We start from the raw sequence: 19,565 nt of genomic DNA on the forward strand, positions 1-19,565 counted from the left end.
AAGAAGGGACGGGGATAACCACTGTGGATAGTCTGGATCAAACTTTGATTTGCTGTGATTGTCTCCAAGCTGGTGGAAAGATGGTGGACCCTCCCACCAACGGAAGCTGGAGGGTAAAACGGATAAAATGGGGGAAGTCGAAGAGATTTTGAGGCAGCAGAGTCAGTACAAGCTTGAGGGGACTAGAGCAGCAGCCAGTGGAGGGAATCAAGACATGGCTACAAAGGGTAACAGCTGTGGCCGTGGACTGAGTCACCCTGCCAGCAGACTCTCAGGCGCACTTCAAGATTTGTTTGGAGCCAAAAGTAAATAGATTCGAAAATTGTTTATTCATGTGGCTGGAAAGACAGATGACAGTAACTTATTCCAGCTCTCATACAACATGGGCACAAAAGCCAAGAAGGTATGTGGCATTAGCAGTGTAAAGAACAAGGTAAGGTAAAAACGTTTTGTCCCAAAAATGTCAAACCTCTTAGGTTTTCGCTTAAAGGAGCAATAGAAAAGCCCTATGGTTCCGTTTTGGCAGAAGAGGCTTGAAACACCAGACTCTCCAAAGAGGGGCCAAAAACGGTGGATCAAAAGGCACCAGTCTACATCATCCGATAATTTGTCTGTGTACTACTGGGCCAGAGTATGTGAGAGTGTGGAACCTATTCATGTTTTGGGGAGCAGATAAGCAGCTTTCTATAGAAAGTGTAATCCCAATATGTTTGGCCGTACACCCCCTTCTCATCTGTCTTGTCATCTACATGAATAAAATGAATATTCACCTCTTGAGGGCCAAGCACTCCATGTGATTCTTCATCACTATACAATTTTATATCACTTGCATCCCTCTTACAGCAATAAAATCTTCCAGTGTCTCTACATATGGCGATAGAGTTTTCTTTAGCAGAGACACTGGGATCTGAGGGGAAGGCATAGAGACCAGTGAAGGGAAACCTAAATCAGAAAGGGTCTCAGTGATTGTGATTGACTAGAATGCTTGTAGGGGATACAGTTGTTAATAATGTTGACAGTGAAGTAGTTGATGATGATTTAGTGGCAGCTGAAGTAATAGGTGTTGACGATGCAGGCTTCTTGGAAGACCATGTCAGTGCTGACAGGAGAGAGTTAAAATGGCTTCACTTCCGGTTTCACAGGTTTTTTTGTTAGGTGTAGCCATTGATGAGGTGGCAGATGGTGATGCTGTCAGTTTCTAAAAGTACATATGAGGGTAAGAAATTAGAGGCACTTTCGGAAGTAATATCAGTAACAAACCAGAAGTCTGCGTTTCAAAGAGTTTTTCATCATGTCTGATTGTGTCTTCAATGAAGGATGATTTTGACAGTTTTGGCAAAGTGTGTAGCAAATGTAGGCGCTTCATCTTTATTGAAGAGTGAAATGCTGTCCTGCAGTAAGACTCTTCATTCCAAGATACAGTTTTCAGGCAAAGCAGAGTTTGTTTGTCTTTTGAAGGTGTATCACATAGGGTGTAAGTAATTCCACTTTGACCAAAACGTCACAAACAAGGAAAGGGGATAAAATGATGTCTCTTCCTGACCATGGGGTGGAGATCTCGACCCCAAGGACAGAAATAAGAAACAAAAATAGGAAGGTCTTATTCAAATCGAGTCTTTGGTACTCCTCTTATTCAAATCGAGTCTTTGGTACTCCTCAGAGCAAGGAGCCGGAGGACTCGTAATGTCGTACAACAAACCTGACAAGCATCACAGTACAGGAGTATACTCACAACATTCTATAACAGAGATGTTCAAGGCCGACATAGCCCTGTGCAACAAGATAGTATAATAGCTTTGAAACATGAATATAAAAAACAACATTGAGCCTCAGTCATTTTCGCAAAAGGGAATGCGGATGGAATCTAAGCGTGCCCTCTATTATTTTAGTCCTGGGGGGAGATTGCCACTCCATCATTCTACAGGCATCTAGTCACTGAATGAAGATAGCGATGTGTCCGAGATGAGCGTGTCTATCCACAGTTGTGAAAATGGAGCTTCCATTGCGATCCACCCACAGGGTAGCTCGGCAGAGGGGTAAGGAGGGCGAAAGGAAACAAAAACTACGTTAAACAGAGCCACCGTTGCTCTCCGCAGCCCCGCGATGAGCTCGTCCCATGCGGCTGCAATGGGGGGCTCCGGCATAGTAATGATCTGATTAGTAGCGTGCCAACCCAACACTGCAATATATCAACATACTTTTATATTTGCACAGTATTGTTGTTACATTGGGTAAAAAAAAATGCATATGAAAAAAATATTGCAGATTCAGTTCAACAAGTATCCCTTTAGGCAGATGTCTTCACCCAGCGTCGACAGCCACATTTCCATTAGAAATCCGAACATCTGTCCAAGTGAAACCCCCGTTAGTTGACAAAAATACATGACTCTGGTGCTGATAGTATAAATCAACCGCCTTTTCAGCTGTACTGATGTTACTATACAATACAAATGCTATACTATTTAAAAATCTTTATCTTTCAAGACCTGCCCTCTGCGGACCACAGACTGTAGGCGTGCAGCATGCTGGTGGCGGCTATTCAGCCACAGATGTGCTGCATGCCGCATGTCTGCTGTTTCAAAGTGCAGTAAATGAGAGGTGTTACTGTCACACAATCTTACAGATACTTCCATTAACAACCTTGCAGAGGTGGGAGGCTGGGTTTACCTTGCCAAGATTCGAAATCGCAGCCTTCTGATCTCAGTCTAGCACCTCTCACTTTACTGAACTATGCTGGACAAAGCCTTACAGTGGTTGTCCTGTTTCCTGTAGGTGAGGTAGCATTTTGTACAGGGGAGAGGTGGGAAAGGAAACTTTCTAAATCCTGGTGTCAAGCAATGACACATAAACAAAATTATCTTGCCGTGGTTCAGAGATTATTTTACTGAATTCACCGACACTTAGACTGAGGCAAGATTGGCAGAGACCTCATGCCAGGTGGAAATAAATTGTACTGGTGTTTTTCATTTTTGCCTTTTAAAACAAGCCTGAGGGTCATGCAAATTAAAGGTCCTCGAAGAAAACCATCACAAGAGTAACAGTACCAAATAATATTTATCATGAGGCCAATTTGAAACAACTGAAAGTTGAACCATATACTGGCAGTAGAGAACCGAGAACGATTGCCGAAGGGAAGCTGAGAGGATTTTGTGATTTAAGACTCATATTGTATAGATCTAGATAGAGCAATTATCAAGCAGAAGACCAGGCAACTCTAACAAAGACACTGATGGTTTGAGAACACTCAAGTTTAAAACGGATATGCTTACTCACCTCTTCTTTTTCTTTTGGGTCTTTCTTTCTGCATTTCATATATTCTTTTTGTAGTTCTCTTAAATCATTTAAGAACTGAGTTGCACTCCTGAGTGAGGATTTGTTTTCTTCGAGTTGTGCACATTCTTTTTGCAGTTGCTTTAATTTACGTTCAGTCCTGCAAAAAGGTTTATTAGGATCATGAGTCACTCAACTTGCTGATCAGCAACATTACTGTACTTATTTTATTCTATTCATACAAATTTATTTAATCAGCATACTGGCTGTTTTTTTAAATTCACCGAAGGTCTTCAAAATGATTACTTATGTTCAATTTCAGAGAAAAAAAATATTCTTGCGAAAATGTAAATATGTTTTCCGAGATGCTGACCATGCCAAACATTAAATGTAAGTGAAAGGCTCCATTGGCACTTGCAGATGAATACAAACTTCATGGCTACAGAACAAGTGCATAAGCTACTTACCTGCAGCATTAGTTATCATGCTTTGGGTACCTTCAACATCATCATCTGCTGTGAGTTCTGGATTAGATAAAGAACACCACTATTCAGACATAGGAAGGTAAGTGACAAATAAAACAGCATTTGTGACTGCGTCCTACAGAGGCATTGGAACCAGTCTGCAAACAGGGATTTAGCATCCATTACAATGCCGCAGTTAAAAACATCAAGAGTCTGTTCTTGAGGGCTCGTGCATTTGGATGTCATTCACATGAGGCTTCACCATGTTCAACAGATTTAACTTTCCTCTCGCTATTGAAGAAGTTCCAAGATCCTGGAACTATCAATGAAAGTAATCATGGCTCCTGGTCTGTTTGGGACTGCATGACTGAATGTGGTATATGGCTCTAATATGTTAGATCATCCCTGCACTTGGTTAAGCTTACAAATTGCAAGTCCAGAGATTGGGTAAAGCTGGGGCTCTAAATGTTGGAATATTTTTCTAGTCTTTGTACTGGCAGCATTTGATACAAGCATTTTTTTTTGTTCAACTGAACCATGCCTCAGTAGGTTGACAAATGAGAATCATGCAAATATGGACAATGTCGTGGCGCCTACAGTCAGGCTTAACTTAAGAGGCAAAGTACTTGTGCAGATTTTAATATTCCAGTCCTTTTCATTACATCAACAGGAGCACCATTACCCTTCTCCTAGAATCCCCTTTGCTATGACAGGATCACACCATATGTAGAACCCAATATAAGTGACCTCACACCTATGGCAGGAAGAAGAGGCAGCAGGATATATTTTGCAAACCCTATTTGAGGCTAAGGCAGCAACTAAATTCTTGCATTCCCAGATACTTTAGCGGTATAACTCAGCATTAACTTCCAGTCACCCGTACTCAGTTTGCCATCAAAATCTGCAAACCATTTGTTTCCACAGTTCTTCCAGGATGCCCTTTATTGTGGCAAGAAGTGAGTGGATCGCTGTGTGACTCACTCGTTTCCCATCCCCCAGCATCAATAAAAGATGTAGCACTACTTGTTTGGGCATTTCTAAAACTTTCTTATCCCATACCATCTGTACCTCCATAATGATCTTTTCATATTTAAGGGACTGTGCTACTGGTCACTGACCCTACACGATCAGAGCAAATGGTCTCAGCACACCAGCCTAGTAGAGCTCCCCCACTGTCCCAAAACCCTCTCCCACCCAAAGCTCCAAATGGCGAGACTAGCAACCCAGGTAAACCATCTGTGCCAGCTCTACTGGGTCATTTTAAATAACCCCAGCAGTTTTCCTGTCGAGTCTTTTGGCCTGAGAAACAAAGTAACCAGTTCCTATAAGGAGTTCACCAAAATAGACTAGTCTAAAGACAGAGAAAAAGCGAATACAGATAAAACCTAGAGCTTTAACAAGCACAATAAGTTATTCAATGAAAAAAATCAATTTCTTTTAGGAAACTGGTTGCTTGTAAAAGTAAGGCACTTGCTGCAGTTATTCAAGAGGAAGCCTAAAAAGATACATTTTCCTCCTTGAGTTACCTTTGTTTAGACGTTATTACTGAACCAATTATTAAGGATGCTAATACAGATGGACTTTTGCTTTTTCTGAAGCAGTAATTAGCCCACACGTCCAACAAGGCTGGTAAAGTTCCAGAGTCTGATAACGTACCAGTTCAATAGAAGGCAGACCTATTATAAGTGACTTGGTTCTTTGAGTCCTATTTCGTCTAGAAGTGGCCACTAATATTAAGGAGGCAAATACCTATATCCTGTGGATGGACACAGACTGCTCCATTACAGGTCTTCCACCTTCATGTGATAACATTGGACTATACTGTATAAACAAAATGCATATTTCTTGACCCGGGTGCGCTCCAAGTTTTATTTAGGGCACTAACAGAGAGGAAGGTATTCTTATAGGTCACGTCAAGAAAAGATGACTTTCAGTTTCATCCAAAATACAGCTGAACATTTTTTAATTTCAATTTCCTCCCAAACATAAGCATGTTGCATCTGTAGATTTAAGAGGAGTACATTTACCAGTGCGTAAATATTTAACAATAGGAACAATAATTACTTGCTTTTATATGGCCTTTCAAACACCATTTCAGGCATTTCTAAGCACTATTACCAAATTTAATGGCACAGTCAAATGTTTTCAAGTGTTACTTACTTTCCAAGGCATCCTCACCCAGGAACGTCAACTCTGCATCCATCAGTGACTGTAAAGCCACGTTTTATGAATTTAAAATGTGATTGTATACTCGTAAAAAAATCCAAATATGCACCTAAATTCAACTTAGGTGAGAAAAAGTATCTGTGAATTGGGTCCGCTGGTTAATGATGCTTTAAAACACGATATAACATCGATTTTTAAAATGTCATATACTCTCATTGCCTTTACTGCCGGCTGCATAACTGTACCTAACCAAACAAGAGTCAGTTTCTGATCTATAGTGTACAATAGACTAACCAAGAAACGTTTTCTAGTAAGGACCTACCTTCTTCTGGGGTAAACCTCCCCCATTTCAAATACCAATGGGCAGACTTAAGTAGTTGACTCTCACCCTCTTTATTGTGTCTTACTATTGATATGTGTTGGCATTAGACACAAGACAGCTTGCTGACTTTACCAGCCTAGGATATTCATGATTCTTCATTCTGTGTTTCATCGAGTCTTCCCCCACCGCTTGGTACATATTTCATCTGTCTTGAAGTATTAAACCACGCAGGGCAAGCACCTCATACAATGAGTCCTTATTAGAGTTTGTGTTGTTTATGGCTTTCAGTCATTCTGGGTCATTCTGGGAGACTAGTTAGATCAGTTGAATTCTGTGTAAATGGGAATTTAAAAAACGTTATTGCTCCACAAACTGGAATGCTTACCTCGCCTATTAGTCCCATTCCAGATAGGATACAAGCCCTGGTTTGATTAAATAAAGCTATCCTCATTCTACACCACAAGAGAGAGCAAAATCTGATATTATCTAAATTGCCAATATTTTAGTGGCGCTCTCCTCTAAATCTGGCCAACCTCAAAAAAGTTTGAGACCTCTAAAAAAAAAAACCAAGGTTTTAATTTGCAGTTTGAAGCCTTCCAAATTATTCTTTCCAATCATATTTCTATAGAAAGAAAATGGCTTTTTGAGGGGGCTCTTTCCTCCCTACTGCCCGGCCTCTCCATAGTGATGGTATATCTTTCTTTAGCATCACATTTTCAAACAAGCATCTCGTAAAGTGTGTTTTGCCTATTCCCACATGAGAAAGGCAAGGGGCGTAGCTCTGGGTTGTTAAGGGTGTTACATCCCCCCAAAAAATATTCTGTGCTAAATAGCTGGATAAAAGGGCTTCTAGTTGGGTAATATGAAGTGTCTGTCGGCTTTTACCTGAAATGTTTTCCGTGTCCACACAGACAAAAACACATGCACTCTATTATCTATGTTCCGAAAGCCTTAAAGAAGAAGTTACTTACCATTGGTAATGCTTTATCTGGTAGAGACACATTCTAGTGGCAGATTCCTTACCTTTGAATTCTCCCCAAGCGTCAGACTGGATCCAGAAGATTTTCATGAGAAGTATCCCTGCACACCCTTAGGTAGCATCAATTAACTCCGCGTCTGTCATCGTCCGCGCTGGATATAAAGGCACCACCCCAGAGCGCTGAGATCACCAGAAGCGCAGAGCCATAAAGAAACTGACTACTGGTGCGTCAAACTAAAGCCCTGAAAGGGGAGTCCTTGCCCCTAGCAGTCAGTTCGCATAGCGGGGAAGATGGGTAGGCTGGTAAGGAAACTGCAACTAGAATATCTCTACCAGATAAGGTGTTACCAAAGGTAAGTAACTTGCTTCTCTGATAGAGACTTCTAGTTGCAGATTCCTTACCTTTGAATAGATGCCGAAGCAATACCAACCTCAGAGGTGGGTCTGTTAACCAGGATCAAACAAGAAAGTCCTGCAGCAACGAACGAGCAAAGTGCCGTCCCTGCAGACCTGACTGTCCAGGCAGTAGTGTTTGGTAAACATGTGCAGGGATGCCCATGTGGCCACCTGGCAGATATCAAATAGTGGAACTCCGTGTGCTAATGCAGTGGTAGCTACTTTGGCTCTGGTAGAATGAGCATACAAACCTTCAAGGAGGTTGCTTCTAGGCCAGTTCGTAGCAGATCTTTATACAGAGAACAGCCCATTTGGAGATGGTCTGCTTCTATACTGCCCGACCTTTCTCCGCACCCACATAACTGACAAAGAGTTGATCATCCACACTGAGCTCTTTTATACGATCAAGGTAGTACACGCCAATGCTCTTTTTGGGTCCAGCCGGTGGAGCCTCCCCTCTTCCTTAGAAGGATGAGGGTGTGTGTAAAAAGTAGGCGAGGTGATGGATTGGCCTACATGAAAGGGCATAACAACTTTGGGCAGAAAAAAGGCCCTAGTGCTAAGCACCGCTTTGTCAAGACAGATGGAAAGGTATGGTGGCTCATTCACCCTGCGGGCAGGTGTAATGGCTAACAAGAAGGATGTTTTCAAAGTGAGATGCCTGAGGGGACAATTATGGAGAGGCTCCAAAGGAGCGCACATCAGAAAGGTCAAAACCAAATTCAAAACCCATTGGCGCATAATGAATGGGGATGGAGGGGACACATGTGTAAGGCCTTTAAGGAACCCATTTACAATAGGGGACTTAAACAAAAAAGGTTGATCAGGTAACCTCAAAAAAACAGAAATTGCAGACAAATAACCTTTGAGAGTGTCCATAGCAGACACTGCAGGGCCACCGATAAAGTATAAATAACAAAACCTGAGATGGGGTGGGGGCCTGGCTACCAAGATAACGTTACAGTCTTCGGGCAGAAGGTCAAAAGCTGTCATTTGCTCAATCTTTACTCAAGAATGCGGAGCTTGGGCCGGTTCGGGTCCGGACCTGCTGCTGCAACAGAAGATCCTCCCGGAGAAGCAGTCTGATGAAGATCCATGGACATGCTCAACAGCTTGAGATACCAGACTCAGTCCAGAGCCACAAGGACTACTTGGCCCAGTCGTTCTTGATCTTCAGAAATCTAGGCAGAAGTGGTATTCAGAAAGGTGTACAGGAGGCATGAGTTCTATTTGAGACGAAAAGCATCTCCGAGCGATTGCCGCCTTGGAAACTCCAATGCGTAATACTGCTGACACTGCACATTCTCTGAGGAGGCGAACAGATCTAAAAAAAGGTTCTCCTCACAGCAGAAAGAGACCTTGTGCCACCACCGGATGGAGATGCCATTTGTGTTCCGGTAGGCATTTTCAGCTGAATTCGTCTCCTATGGCATTCAGAGAGCCTGCCAGATGTTGAAAGACCAGGGATATAACCCGCTGTTCCAGCTACGTTCAGAGTCGCAGAGCCTCTTGACAAAAGGGTCCACGACCCCACCTGCCCTGCTTGTTGCAGTACCACATGGCAGTGGTGTTGTCCGTGAGTACCTGCACTGTCTGTCCCTTCACAGAGGGAAGAAACGCTTTCAATGCCAGCCGGATTGCATAGAGCTCCAACAGGTTGATGTGGAGTTCAGATTCCACCAAAGACCAGATGCCTCTGATCTCCACCTCTTCCAGATGGCCGACCCATCCCAGGAGTGACACTTCTGTCACTACTGTCAGATCAGGTTGGGGAAGGGAGAGGGATCTGTCTCTGACCCAATAGCAGTATGTGAGCCACCACTGCAGATCCTGGGCAGTTCCCTCCGAGACCTGTACCTTGTTGGAGAGACTCCTTGATGCTGCACCCACTGGAACTTCAGGTTCCACTGCAGAGCCCGCATATGACATCTGCCATGTGTCACCAGCAGGATGCATGACTGGCTGGGCCACTTGCTCCCTGATCCAAGAGCTCGGTGGACCCCACGTTTCTGGTCACACAGAGGCTAGGCAGCATGCGCAGCACACTGGCTGGACGGGAACGGTCGTGGAGGGGGGCCCCTTCCGTAGCCATGAAAGAGGATAGCAGACTGAGGAGGGTGAGGGGCTGCTGCGAGGCCCAAGGACATGGCTAAAGCACGAGAATCCTTGAAGCGCTCAAGCAATGAGTCTGCTTTTTCTCAATAGAGACGGGTGCTGTCAAAGGCCATGTCCATAAGATTGGTTTCAACATTCCCTGAAAAGACAGATGTCCTCAACCAGGCATGGCGCCTTAGGGTCACTGTTGATGCAACCGCTCTGCCCAGTGAGTCCGTCGTGTCCAGTCCATGTTGGATTGTGGACTTTGCTGCATCTCTCCCATCAGCAACTGCTTGGGAAAGTACAGCGTGGGCCTCATCCAGGACCTGCAGCAGCACTTGCACACCCGTATTCCAAAGCGTATGGGAATAACGGCCCAAAAGACATGCAGTGTTCACAGAACCGCAATGCCAGGCTGGTGGAAGAAAACATCTTCTTCCCAAGCGTATCCAGCCTCTTGGATTCCCTATCCGGGGTTGTAGAAGGGAACGCGCTATGGAATGTTAAGGCTTGGATAACCAGCTGTCAGAGGTGGGGTGATGCGTCAGAAAACTTGGGTCGCCCGGAGAAGGGCAATGGTGGTGGGCAATCATCTGTTTCACAGGAGCCCTTATGCTGGGTTTAGACTAGGTACCCAGTAGGACATCTGCAAGTGCTTCATTGAATGGGAGCAGGGGTTAGAAGGATGAAGCTCTAGGTTGAAGCACCTCTGTCAGGAGGTTAGTCCTGATTGCCACTGAAGGCAACTCCAGGTTCTGGACCTCAGCTGCTCTTCGCACCACCATTGAGTATGAAGCTCCCTCCTCCGTAGCCACGGTAAAAACCATGTCAGTATCTGGAGAGGTACCCAGTCCGCTGGCTTCATCCAAGTCTGAATGCCAGTCAATATATTCTTCAGGGTGCTGGTATTCTAAAGGGTCCAGAAATCTTTTCCCTTCATCCCTGAGGCCTAGGCCATAAGCAAAAAGCTGAGGATCCAACCTGGGAGGAACGCCTCCTGCTGGCGTCAGAATCGGCGTCATATGACACCCATCGAACTCTGCATCGTAATTGGGAATTACAATGGGGACGCAGACGGAGCCGGGAGCATCGGCATCAGGAGTAGCACCGGGGAAGGTCGAGGTGTCTCAACCAGCATTGATCCGGATCCAGAACTGAATCCTTGGGTGCCACTCAGTATAGGGGCCGGAGCCGCTGGCACAGAAACCAAAGGGGTCGCTTCCAAGCCTCCGGGACACAAAGGCTCTCCTGCGAGGCCGGGATGCCCAAAAATGAGGCACATGGCCTCGTAAAATTCTTGAAGTTGGGCAGGGGTCGCTCCGGCTCCCAGAAACTCAGGGAGACGCAGTCTCGGCCCAGGCGCAGGTTCCTCGGAATGAGGTCTAGAGTTCCAATGCTCCCTTGTCTCGTCAGCCGACGGAGAAGGTGAAGCATGCTTCGCCAACTTCTTTTTCTTGTGCTTACACGAATGTCCAGAGGACTTAAAGTGGGACGATGATGGCTTTGTCTCCGCAACCAATCTCGGGACCTTCCACGTGACCAAGATGGCGACCTGCATAGAGCCGAGCATCAGGCCACCATCAGCTTTAGGGACCGCTCCCTCAAAGCTTTCGGATATATGGCCTGACACCCGGAACACTGCTTCGGGTGGTGGTCGTGCTCCAAACACCAAAGGCACATGAGGTGCCGATCAGTCACCGACATCGCCTGATTACAGGAACCGCAGGGCTTGAATCCAGTCTTCCAAGAGGACATCCTCAACCACCCAGGAATACAGAAACTCAAAAAGTCATCACAAAAAAGTCAAAAAAAGCCAGTCACAAGCTGACTGAGGAGTAGCTCTCTTCAGGTCATTGCTTGCTGGCATGGAAAAAGAAGAACTGATGTCAGTGCGGTGGGTGGCGTTTATATAGGACCCACATCATCATATTCGGCGCAGTCGATGATGGACGCAGAGCCAATCTACGCCACCTAACAGCGCCCAGGGGTACTGTTCACAAAAATCTTCCAGATCCAGTCTGGCGCCTGGGGAGAATTCAAAGGTAAGGAATCTGCAACTAGAAGTCTCTATCAGAAGAATGGTAAGTAGTTTGTAAAAGCATTGCGTTTTAAGTACCCCTAACAATTCGCACTCCTCTGTCTGTCCACTGCACCTTAAGCCCCCCAATGTCCTGCTTCTCATAAAATGTGCTTTAACAAAATGTCCCAGCGTGATCTTTTGAAATGTGAAGCTCAACCCAATCATACTGACCAAGCAAAGCTCCTTAGTAGGGCACACGCTGCCAATGCTTATGCATTCATTACATGTTAGAAGGTCGAGGTATGACTTTGAAACTTTTTCTTTTGCAGTCTGGGGTTTGATTTGTTTTTTTGCAGATGTGTGGTTGTCAGGGGAAGTTTGTTAGTTTTAAAGCCATTTTGGTGGGTCAAACTAGACAGTTAAACAAAATTGCTTATTTATTTCTTAGGTTGGTAGGAGTGCCCAGTGCACTAAAAATGTGTTAGTAGCTGACAGTAGCAAATGTTGATGGATGCAGTCGGTTTATTAATATAAATATATGTATATAACTTGTTTTATTCAATAGGGGCACTAGATATTGTCACTTCTCTTCCATTTCGTCTTCCCTAACTCTAGGACTTGCCACATTACCAGGTATATCACCAAATCTAAATTAGTTCAACAAGCATCCCCAAACCATATAAAATTTACAGGGGCAGAACAACTCTTTCTGCCCCACATATAGGTCAATTCCATTCTGCCATTCTCATTTCATTGGGACCAGCTGGGACCCCTATATTTTCACTAGATCTCGCTTAGTGACAACCCCAAAATTCAAACTATGGTGGTCATTCCGACCTAGGCGGGCGGCGGTTGCCGCCCGCCCGTCGGAATCCGCCTGAATACCGCCCCGCGGTCAATTGACCGCGAGGGGTATTCTGACTTTCCCGCTGGGCCGGCGGGCGATCTGATTCAGATCGCCCGCCGGCCCAGCGGGAAAGCGCCTTCCACAAGGAAGCCGGCTCGGAATCGAGCCGGCGGAGTGGAAGGCGTGCGACGGGTGCAGCAGCACCCGTCGCGCTTTTCAGTGTCTGCATCGCAGACACTGAAAAGCCTAGTTGGGCCCCCAGGGGCCCCGCGACCCCCCCCTACCGCCATCCTGTTCATGGCGGCTTTCCCGCCATGAACAGGATGGCGGTAGGGGGGGTCAGAATCCCCTCGGCGGCGCAGCGAGCTGCGCCGCCTTGGAGGATTCTAAGGGTCAGTGGAAAACCGGCGGGAGACCGCCGGTTTTTCCCGTTCTGACCGCGGCCAAAGCGCCGCGGTCAGAATGACCAAGGGAGCACCGCCGGCCTGTCGGCGGTGCTCCCGCCCCCGTTGGCCCTGGCGGTAGGGAACCGCCAGGGTCAGAATGAGGGCCTATGTGTTTTTCTCCTCAGTAAGTCTACATTATTTGCGATTCCCAGAACAACAAAACGTGTAGACATGGGGACTCACAGTCCAAGGCCCGGCCTGGCCCAGCTCTTCTGTTACAGTTCTCCAGGACGCCTGTACCGTGCTACAGCCCCATATTGTATGCCTTCTCTCGTTTAATTTTAAGCAAGAGGGTGCTGGGGCTTGCTTGACCATTCAAACAAGTCTCTTCCTAATATAATACAGCCCCCAATGGAGAATTTTCAATTGGATGTGGCGCAGTGTTGCCTTTATTGCAACCTCACACGGGTGCACCAGTGCTCCTTCCCAGTCTAGATCCCCCAACGTGTCCAAATCTTCCTCCTACTCCTCCTCAGGTGAATCAGGTTTCTTTATAGTTAGTTATGTTCTTTTCTCACCCTTATATCTCTTTTCAAGCTGTGGCTCCTTTCAGCTCGCTGATCCTCTTATTTTTGCGAATATCTCCCTTCTCATATATTTTTGGGGGTTCCACTTGTCTTTCTCTGTCTCTTGCTCTCTGAATTATCCGTCTCCTTTCATCTCCTAACATCGTTAGTTTTCTGCTGTTGTCTGTGTTTTACCTTTTCTCTCCTTTCCTGTCCTCATTTCCTAGTTCGTTACTTTTCTTATGCCTTTGAAAATTTTCCTCCGGTGCGAGCTCTTACCATTTTCTATTCCTTTCCCACTTGTTTGTCCTGCCCCCTTTCGCCATCATTTCTATCCTTTCCTTTCTCCCTTCAGCCTTTCTCTCTCTCCCATACTGTGCCTAGGTGATAGTGTACAGAAGAAGAATGATCATCACGTAGAAACTGATATTATGTGCCTAAAGGTCACGTGTCTCAGTAGGGCAAAAGATGTAGCAAAAAGATGTCCAGTCTACATCTGTTCCACTCAGAGTAACTGCACCAGCCATGGGCAAGGCCCTCTCTCTAGCAATGAAACTCAGGCACTGTGAGGTGTAACCTCTACATTCACGAGGTCCTGAAGAGACATGCTGCCCAAAGTTTGATCATTTAATCATAAGAGCAGATCTCTTGTTCAGGGATTATTTCAGATAGGACGACTGCAATCTGGGCTATTATGGTCTCGACAGGTTGTTGGATTTGGTGCACATCCATTTGATTCTTTGTTATTCACAGTTAGAAAAGTGGGATAATAAATAGTCACTGCTGAAGTAAACTTCCATGTTAAGACCACGGGTTCCAAATATTATTGGGATTCCCAGGTGGATGCCGGGAATGGTTCAAGCATGCAAGTCCATAAAACATCCAATGCTGGAAAAGAGTATTCACCTATGAAATTTGTGTAAGTCTGTAAATATAAAAAATCTGCATCATTTTCTAAATTGTGTGTAAATAAATGCTTAATGGAGAGCTTAACACTTACACACTGAGTTCTTCATTCACTGTCAGCAAACGCTTCCTTTTCTTATTAATTTCAGCGACGATCTAGAAAATACAAGAAAATATGTGAAATGTAGAAAATATAAGTATATTAAAGTATATTTTACATACCTTTTTGAGCTTATCCACATTTGCGTTAGGTCTTTCTATTGTTAATGACAAATAATATACCTTATTTGTTTTAAATCTGATGAATGAACATATCCGTGAAAAACAATCACCACTATACAAAGGAAGAATGTTTTATTTCTTAACTACATACAACAGAAGTGCAGAGTTTAAAATGGTGCAAATATTTACTCAGATTAAGGCCTCATGTGGCAACACGGTGGCTCACACAAAGGGGTCGTGGATGATAGGGAGGTGGGAAGAAGAGGGATAGTAGAGAGGTACAGTAGTTCAATAGTAATCTGGAAACATATATAAAAGGTAGTTATTCTATAATTTGTACACCCTCACCATGTAGTATAAACACCCTTTCGTCCACCACGGCCCTACACACCTTAATTTTCTCATATAGTCCAGAATTCACAAAGTCTTAAAGTCTTGGTATTCCACTTCAAGTTTCATTGGGAAGCACACTGATGCCACAATTTCGACAGCAGTCATTTGCTTTAAGTCCAGTAAACCTCTATTAAAAGTGTTGCGATTCCAGTCAGGGATCAAAGGCCAGATGTATCAACAAACCATTTTGCGATTCAGGCCCCATTCGCACCTATCGGCCTGTAGGCCCATCTTTGTGATTTTTTTGCATTTCCCTAACTGCGAATTCCTAACTGGAATTCGCAAATTTGGGAAATGCAAAAAACCCAGGGTGCTGCACCCCAAGAATTTTTTTAAGGACATGCAAGGCGCACACATGCCAAAGGGGCATGTGTGCGTTACATGTCAATTTTAAAAATGCATTTGCTTACCACCAAGTTAAACTTGTTGGTAATAGCGATTCCTTCATGCCCAATTCGCATTAAGGAATTGCTTGTTCCATGTGGTTTAGAAATCGCAAATAAGGATTCCTTATTTGCGATTTCTTATTTAGAGAATCACAATTTGCGATTCTCTAAATGGGCTCACAATTTTAAGAAATCACTATTTTAGCGATTCCTTAAATTTGCATTGCGAATGCCTTTCATAAATACTGAAAGGCATTTTTGCATCCGCAAACGGCAATTCGCACCATTTGCGAATGCAAAAATGGATGATACATCTGGCCCCAAGTGTAGTCGACCATTACCCAGCTTCACCATTTACATCACCCACTTCCACTGCCCTTTAGCTCTATTTTGCAGATTGTCGCACCACCACCATTATGAACATGCTGCCCAAAGCTGGGGTATTACTTGAGTACCTTGGAGAAAGTCATGCAGGATTTTTGTACCAACTGTTACCTAGACACATTCTGCAATTCCATCAAGTCCACAGGCACCTTTTTCATCTCAGATGTGCTTCCATGCGAACCACACACAGGATTTCTAACACTATGTTAAGCTGTTAATTTATAGCCGTTCAATGCTACGAAAGTAAAGACAAGGAATAGAGATAAAAAAGAGGTGAGCTAGTAGTCATTGCGTGAGGAGGAAGCAATCCAGGTAGAGGGAGCGAGATGGGGAAAAAGAGCTCTCTTGCTTAATTTGGCTTAGAGATGCAAGGAACTTCCTGAAGGGAGTTAGTAGAAGAACGCAACATCTTTTTGGGTAGATGTGGGCAAATCAATTTGGGCATACACGGAGGAAAAAAAACCAAAACCCCCCCAAAAAACGTCCTGGCAAGGAATACTGAATTGAATGCAGATATCTGCTAAGGACCAGACACTCAACAGCGCAGGCACCGGGAGCCCCAGTGGAATTGAAAAGGATCCGACAACAATCTGGAGCTGAAAATGCATGGACACCTTGGAGGGAAAAAGATGAACCCAAATGGATAAAAACATTGGGACAACAACAGAAATTGTTGACCAACGAAATTGCTGAAAAATGCTGCTCAACTGCTCTGCTATGCAATTAATAACTTGCCAAATCCTTTCTATAGAGTATAAACAGGAAATCGTTCTACAGGAAGAGAAAACACATCTCAGGAAGTAATTTAGCCATCTTGGATGGCACTTCCTTTGGTCAGTAGAGTGGAAGGACAGCCAAATTGGTTCGGATGGTTATTGGAGGCTCCACCCTCTCCTGTTCTGGAGAAGGGCAGACACCCAAAGATGGCTACAGCTGAAGCTGCTCCCCAATGCACAACACCGACTCCCAGCACGAACTCCAATCACTGGAGGACCCACTGCAGGAGTCCCAACATGCATCTGTTGGCAGGAAGAAACCATGCCTCCATCTGTGAAGTGTGATGCCTCTGAAATAGGGACAAATGGATACACTACAGTTTAGAACACCAATGAGGGACACCACTCACGCCGCCCAAGGAGGTGAAAGAAAACAACTCTCCTAGGCGGATTATTATTATGAGTGCCCCATGCTACCCCTCTGTTGCAAGCTGAAAGACCTTGCTAAATCGCATACACTCACATACCACAGGAATTTTGAAAAAAACACATAGGTCATTTATTTATAAATTAATTAAAAATACATCCAATACTTTTTTTTGCATAAACAATCAATGTATCAAATTAACAAATAAACAATACAAAACAATGTTACTCAAAGGGGGAGAGATCAAAACAACATACTCAAAATGATTTTTCAAAAATAAGATACACTCCCACTTGATGCGTTACTAAAATTGTCCACGTACTGTGGGTTGTGTTTATGTATTACGTTGACGTGTTTCAGTGGTCTTAAACCATGTATACAACCTTCCTCAGGACAAATGTGTATAATGACTCCTCCCAAATGAGTATCTCCAACTGCCGAACCACACCTTTGTGTAGATGCAGATGGTTCTGCCCATAAAAGTGTCTGTGCAGGACTTGACCCAGGCTCCGAGCAGGCGATCAGTGAAGGCTTCACTAAAGGGGAGTAGAAGTTTTAAGGAGGATACCCTGGGTTGAACATGTCTGTCAACATGTTGGTTTTGACTTCCACAGTGGGCAGCATCTGGTCCAAGACCTCAGCCCCCCTCCCGTTCACAGTGCAGAGGAGGCCCCTTCCTCTGTAGCCACTGTGGGAGGAGAGAGTGTCTGGTGTGGCATTCAGACTACTGGCATCAGACAGTTTCTCATTATCTTTAGCCATGGACTCTTCTAGAGGGATCGCGGTAACTGTAGGGATCCTCTGATCTCCTTCATTCATGCTCCTCACAAGGCCTTTCAGGACAATAAGGTTCTGTCTCCAATTCAGACCATCTGGGTCTGCTCAGGTCCAGCTGGCAACAGTGCCTGCATCGATTAGGCTCTGTACTGAAGTCAGGAATCATGATGGGGTTGGCGATGCTGAGAAGGGCCATTTGAAGGTACCCCGGAGGAGGTTGCTTAATCACAGCAGGAGCGGATCCAGGTCCATTAACAGATCCTAATTGCCCGACTGGTGCGGAGGATGAACCCACCAGGCACCACAAGGTTTAAAACCAGTTTTTTTTTTAGGGGACATACTCCAAAAAGATATGAAAAAAGGCACACTGGTGAGAAATGTTGACAAAAAGTTGCAAAAATCCAGTCACAAGATGACTGAGGGGAGTTCGTACTGGAACTGCCCCATTAAGGAACTAAGATGGGCACACTGAGATGGTGTTTATATAGGTACCGGGTGAGGCACGTCTGGCCTGGACGACACCACACGGAGCACAAGGGGACTGCATAGAAAAATGTCCATATCCAGTCCATTATCTGATAGGGACTTCTAGCCTCAGATTCCTTACCCTAGAACATTCAGCTAGAAGTCTCTATCAGATAATGCCTTAATAGCTAGAGTTCCCCAATTACATCTGGCCCCAATAAGAGACGAAACTGATTGATAATATAAAAAATAAAAAAATCAATCATTAGGCTCTAATTCTTATTGACCTTCATTGGCGTCCCATACAAGTCAGGGTACGTGCAAGCTCTGTGTACTGACCTATAAGACCTTACATGTAAACTGTCCTTCAAACAGAACTTTTAATCATCTCAGGAAGATCCAAGTGTCTGAAAAGCAAAGGCGGTCTGGTCCTAGAGGTTCCCAATTTTTTTAAGTCTTCACAAGCAAGAAAAAATGTATGTTGCTACAGCATTGAGCTCTCTATCTGTAAACCTTAGAAAGGTCACAACTCACGCTACTTTTAGGATACAGCCAAGACACATCTATTCAAACAATTTCTAACCCATTAGTAGAGTATTCCAAAGAACTGTTACGTCAGTTTAAACTAAGCAACTTGATTACCTTTTTGACATTCAGCCTTTTTATTTTGCATAAAACCTTTTGACAGGTAGTTCTGTGTATTCTAGGTTCTGTAATTGTTGTGAACTCATTCTTTCCTTTCCTATATTGATGTATCCCATGTCCTAGTTTGACTAGTTATAAGTAAGGCACTTTCATACCACCCTCGTCTGGTTGCACTACATAATACTTTTTTTCATTTTTGAATAATACACCTCTATAACTTGGCAACAGAAAAGTTGCACATTTTAACAACTACTGCAATATATTATGCAAAGTCATAACCCACAGCTTTACAATGGTGTTTAAAGCAGACACTGAGTCGTTCGTGGTTTGCGGAACACTCTGTGTTTCAAGCATTACACATCAGTCACTGAACCGATGGAAGATCAACATGTCAGTAGCAATGTAAGCATCGCATGCCCCCAAAAGGAGCTAAATGGAATTATTGCCAGTGCATATTTTAATTGATAATTGTGTTGACTGTGACAAACTGATTACAGGTTTGTGCGTTCTGACGAGGTTGCTGTGTGGCCGGGAGTGGCCAATTCCTGCAACACCTCGGCCTAGACTGAACAATCATTCTCGCCCTTATCATCGGTTCAGACCTCCTTCATGCGTCTTTCCGCTGCAAGAGCCCATTCCCCCAAATGCGTATTCCATGCCTGAAGATTAGGACCTGTAGGGGACAGCCATCGGATAGCAACCCTCCTCTTCGTCAAGACCAATCCCAGAAG

The 19,565-nt window shown here is 44.5% G+C and overlaps 1 protein-coding gene across 3 annotated transcripts in view; it reads right to left on the reverse strand.

Moving 5' to 3' along the window:
- CENPU (centromere protein U) overlaps positions 1 to 19,565 on the reverse strand; it is a 427,790-nt gene that overhangs the window by 19,189 nt on the left and 389,036 nt on the right. For all 3 annotated transcript variants that reach the window (XM_069199521.1, XM_069199511.1, XM_069199530.1), the window contains 2 exons: positions 14,514 to 14,575; positions 3,274 to 3,430 (listed from right to left, as the gene is read on the reverse strand). In XM_069199521.1, coding sequence (XP_069055622.1) covers positions 3,274 to 3,430; positions 14,514 to 14,575 — 219 coding nt within the window. The remainder of the gene's footprint in view (positions 1 to 3,273; positions 3,431 to 14,513; positions 14,576 to 19,565) is intronic.

This window comes from Pleurodeles waltl, chromosome 1_2, assembly GCF_031143425.1.
Source record: "Pleurodeles waltl isolate 20211129_DDA chromosome 1_2, aPleWal1.hap1.20221129, whole genome shotgun sequence".
In the NCBI taxonomy this organism is placed as follows: Eukaryota; Metazoa; Chordata; class Amphibia; order Caudata; family Salamandridae; genus Pleurodeles; species Pleurodeles waltl.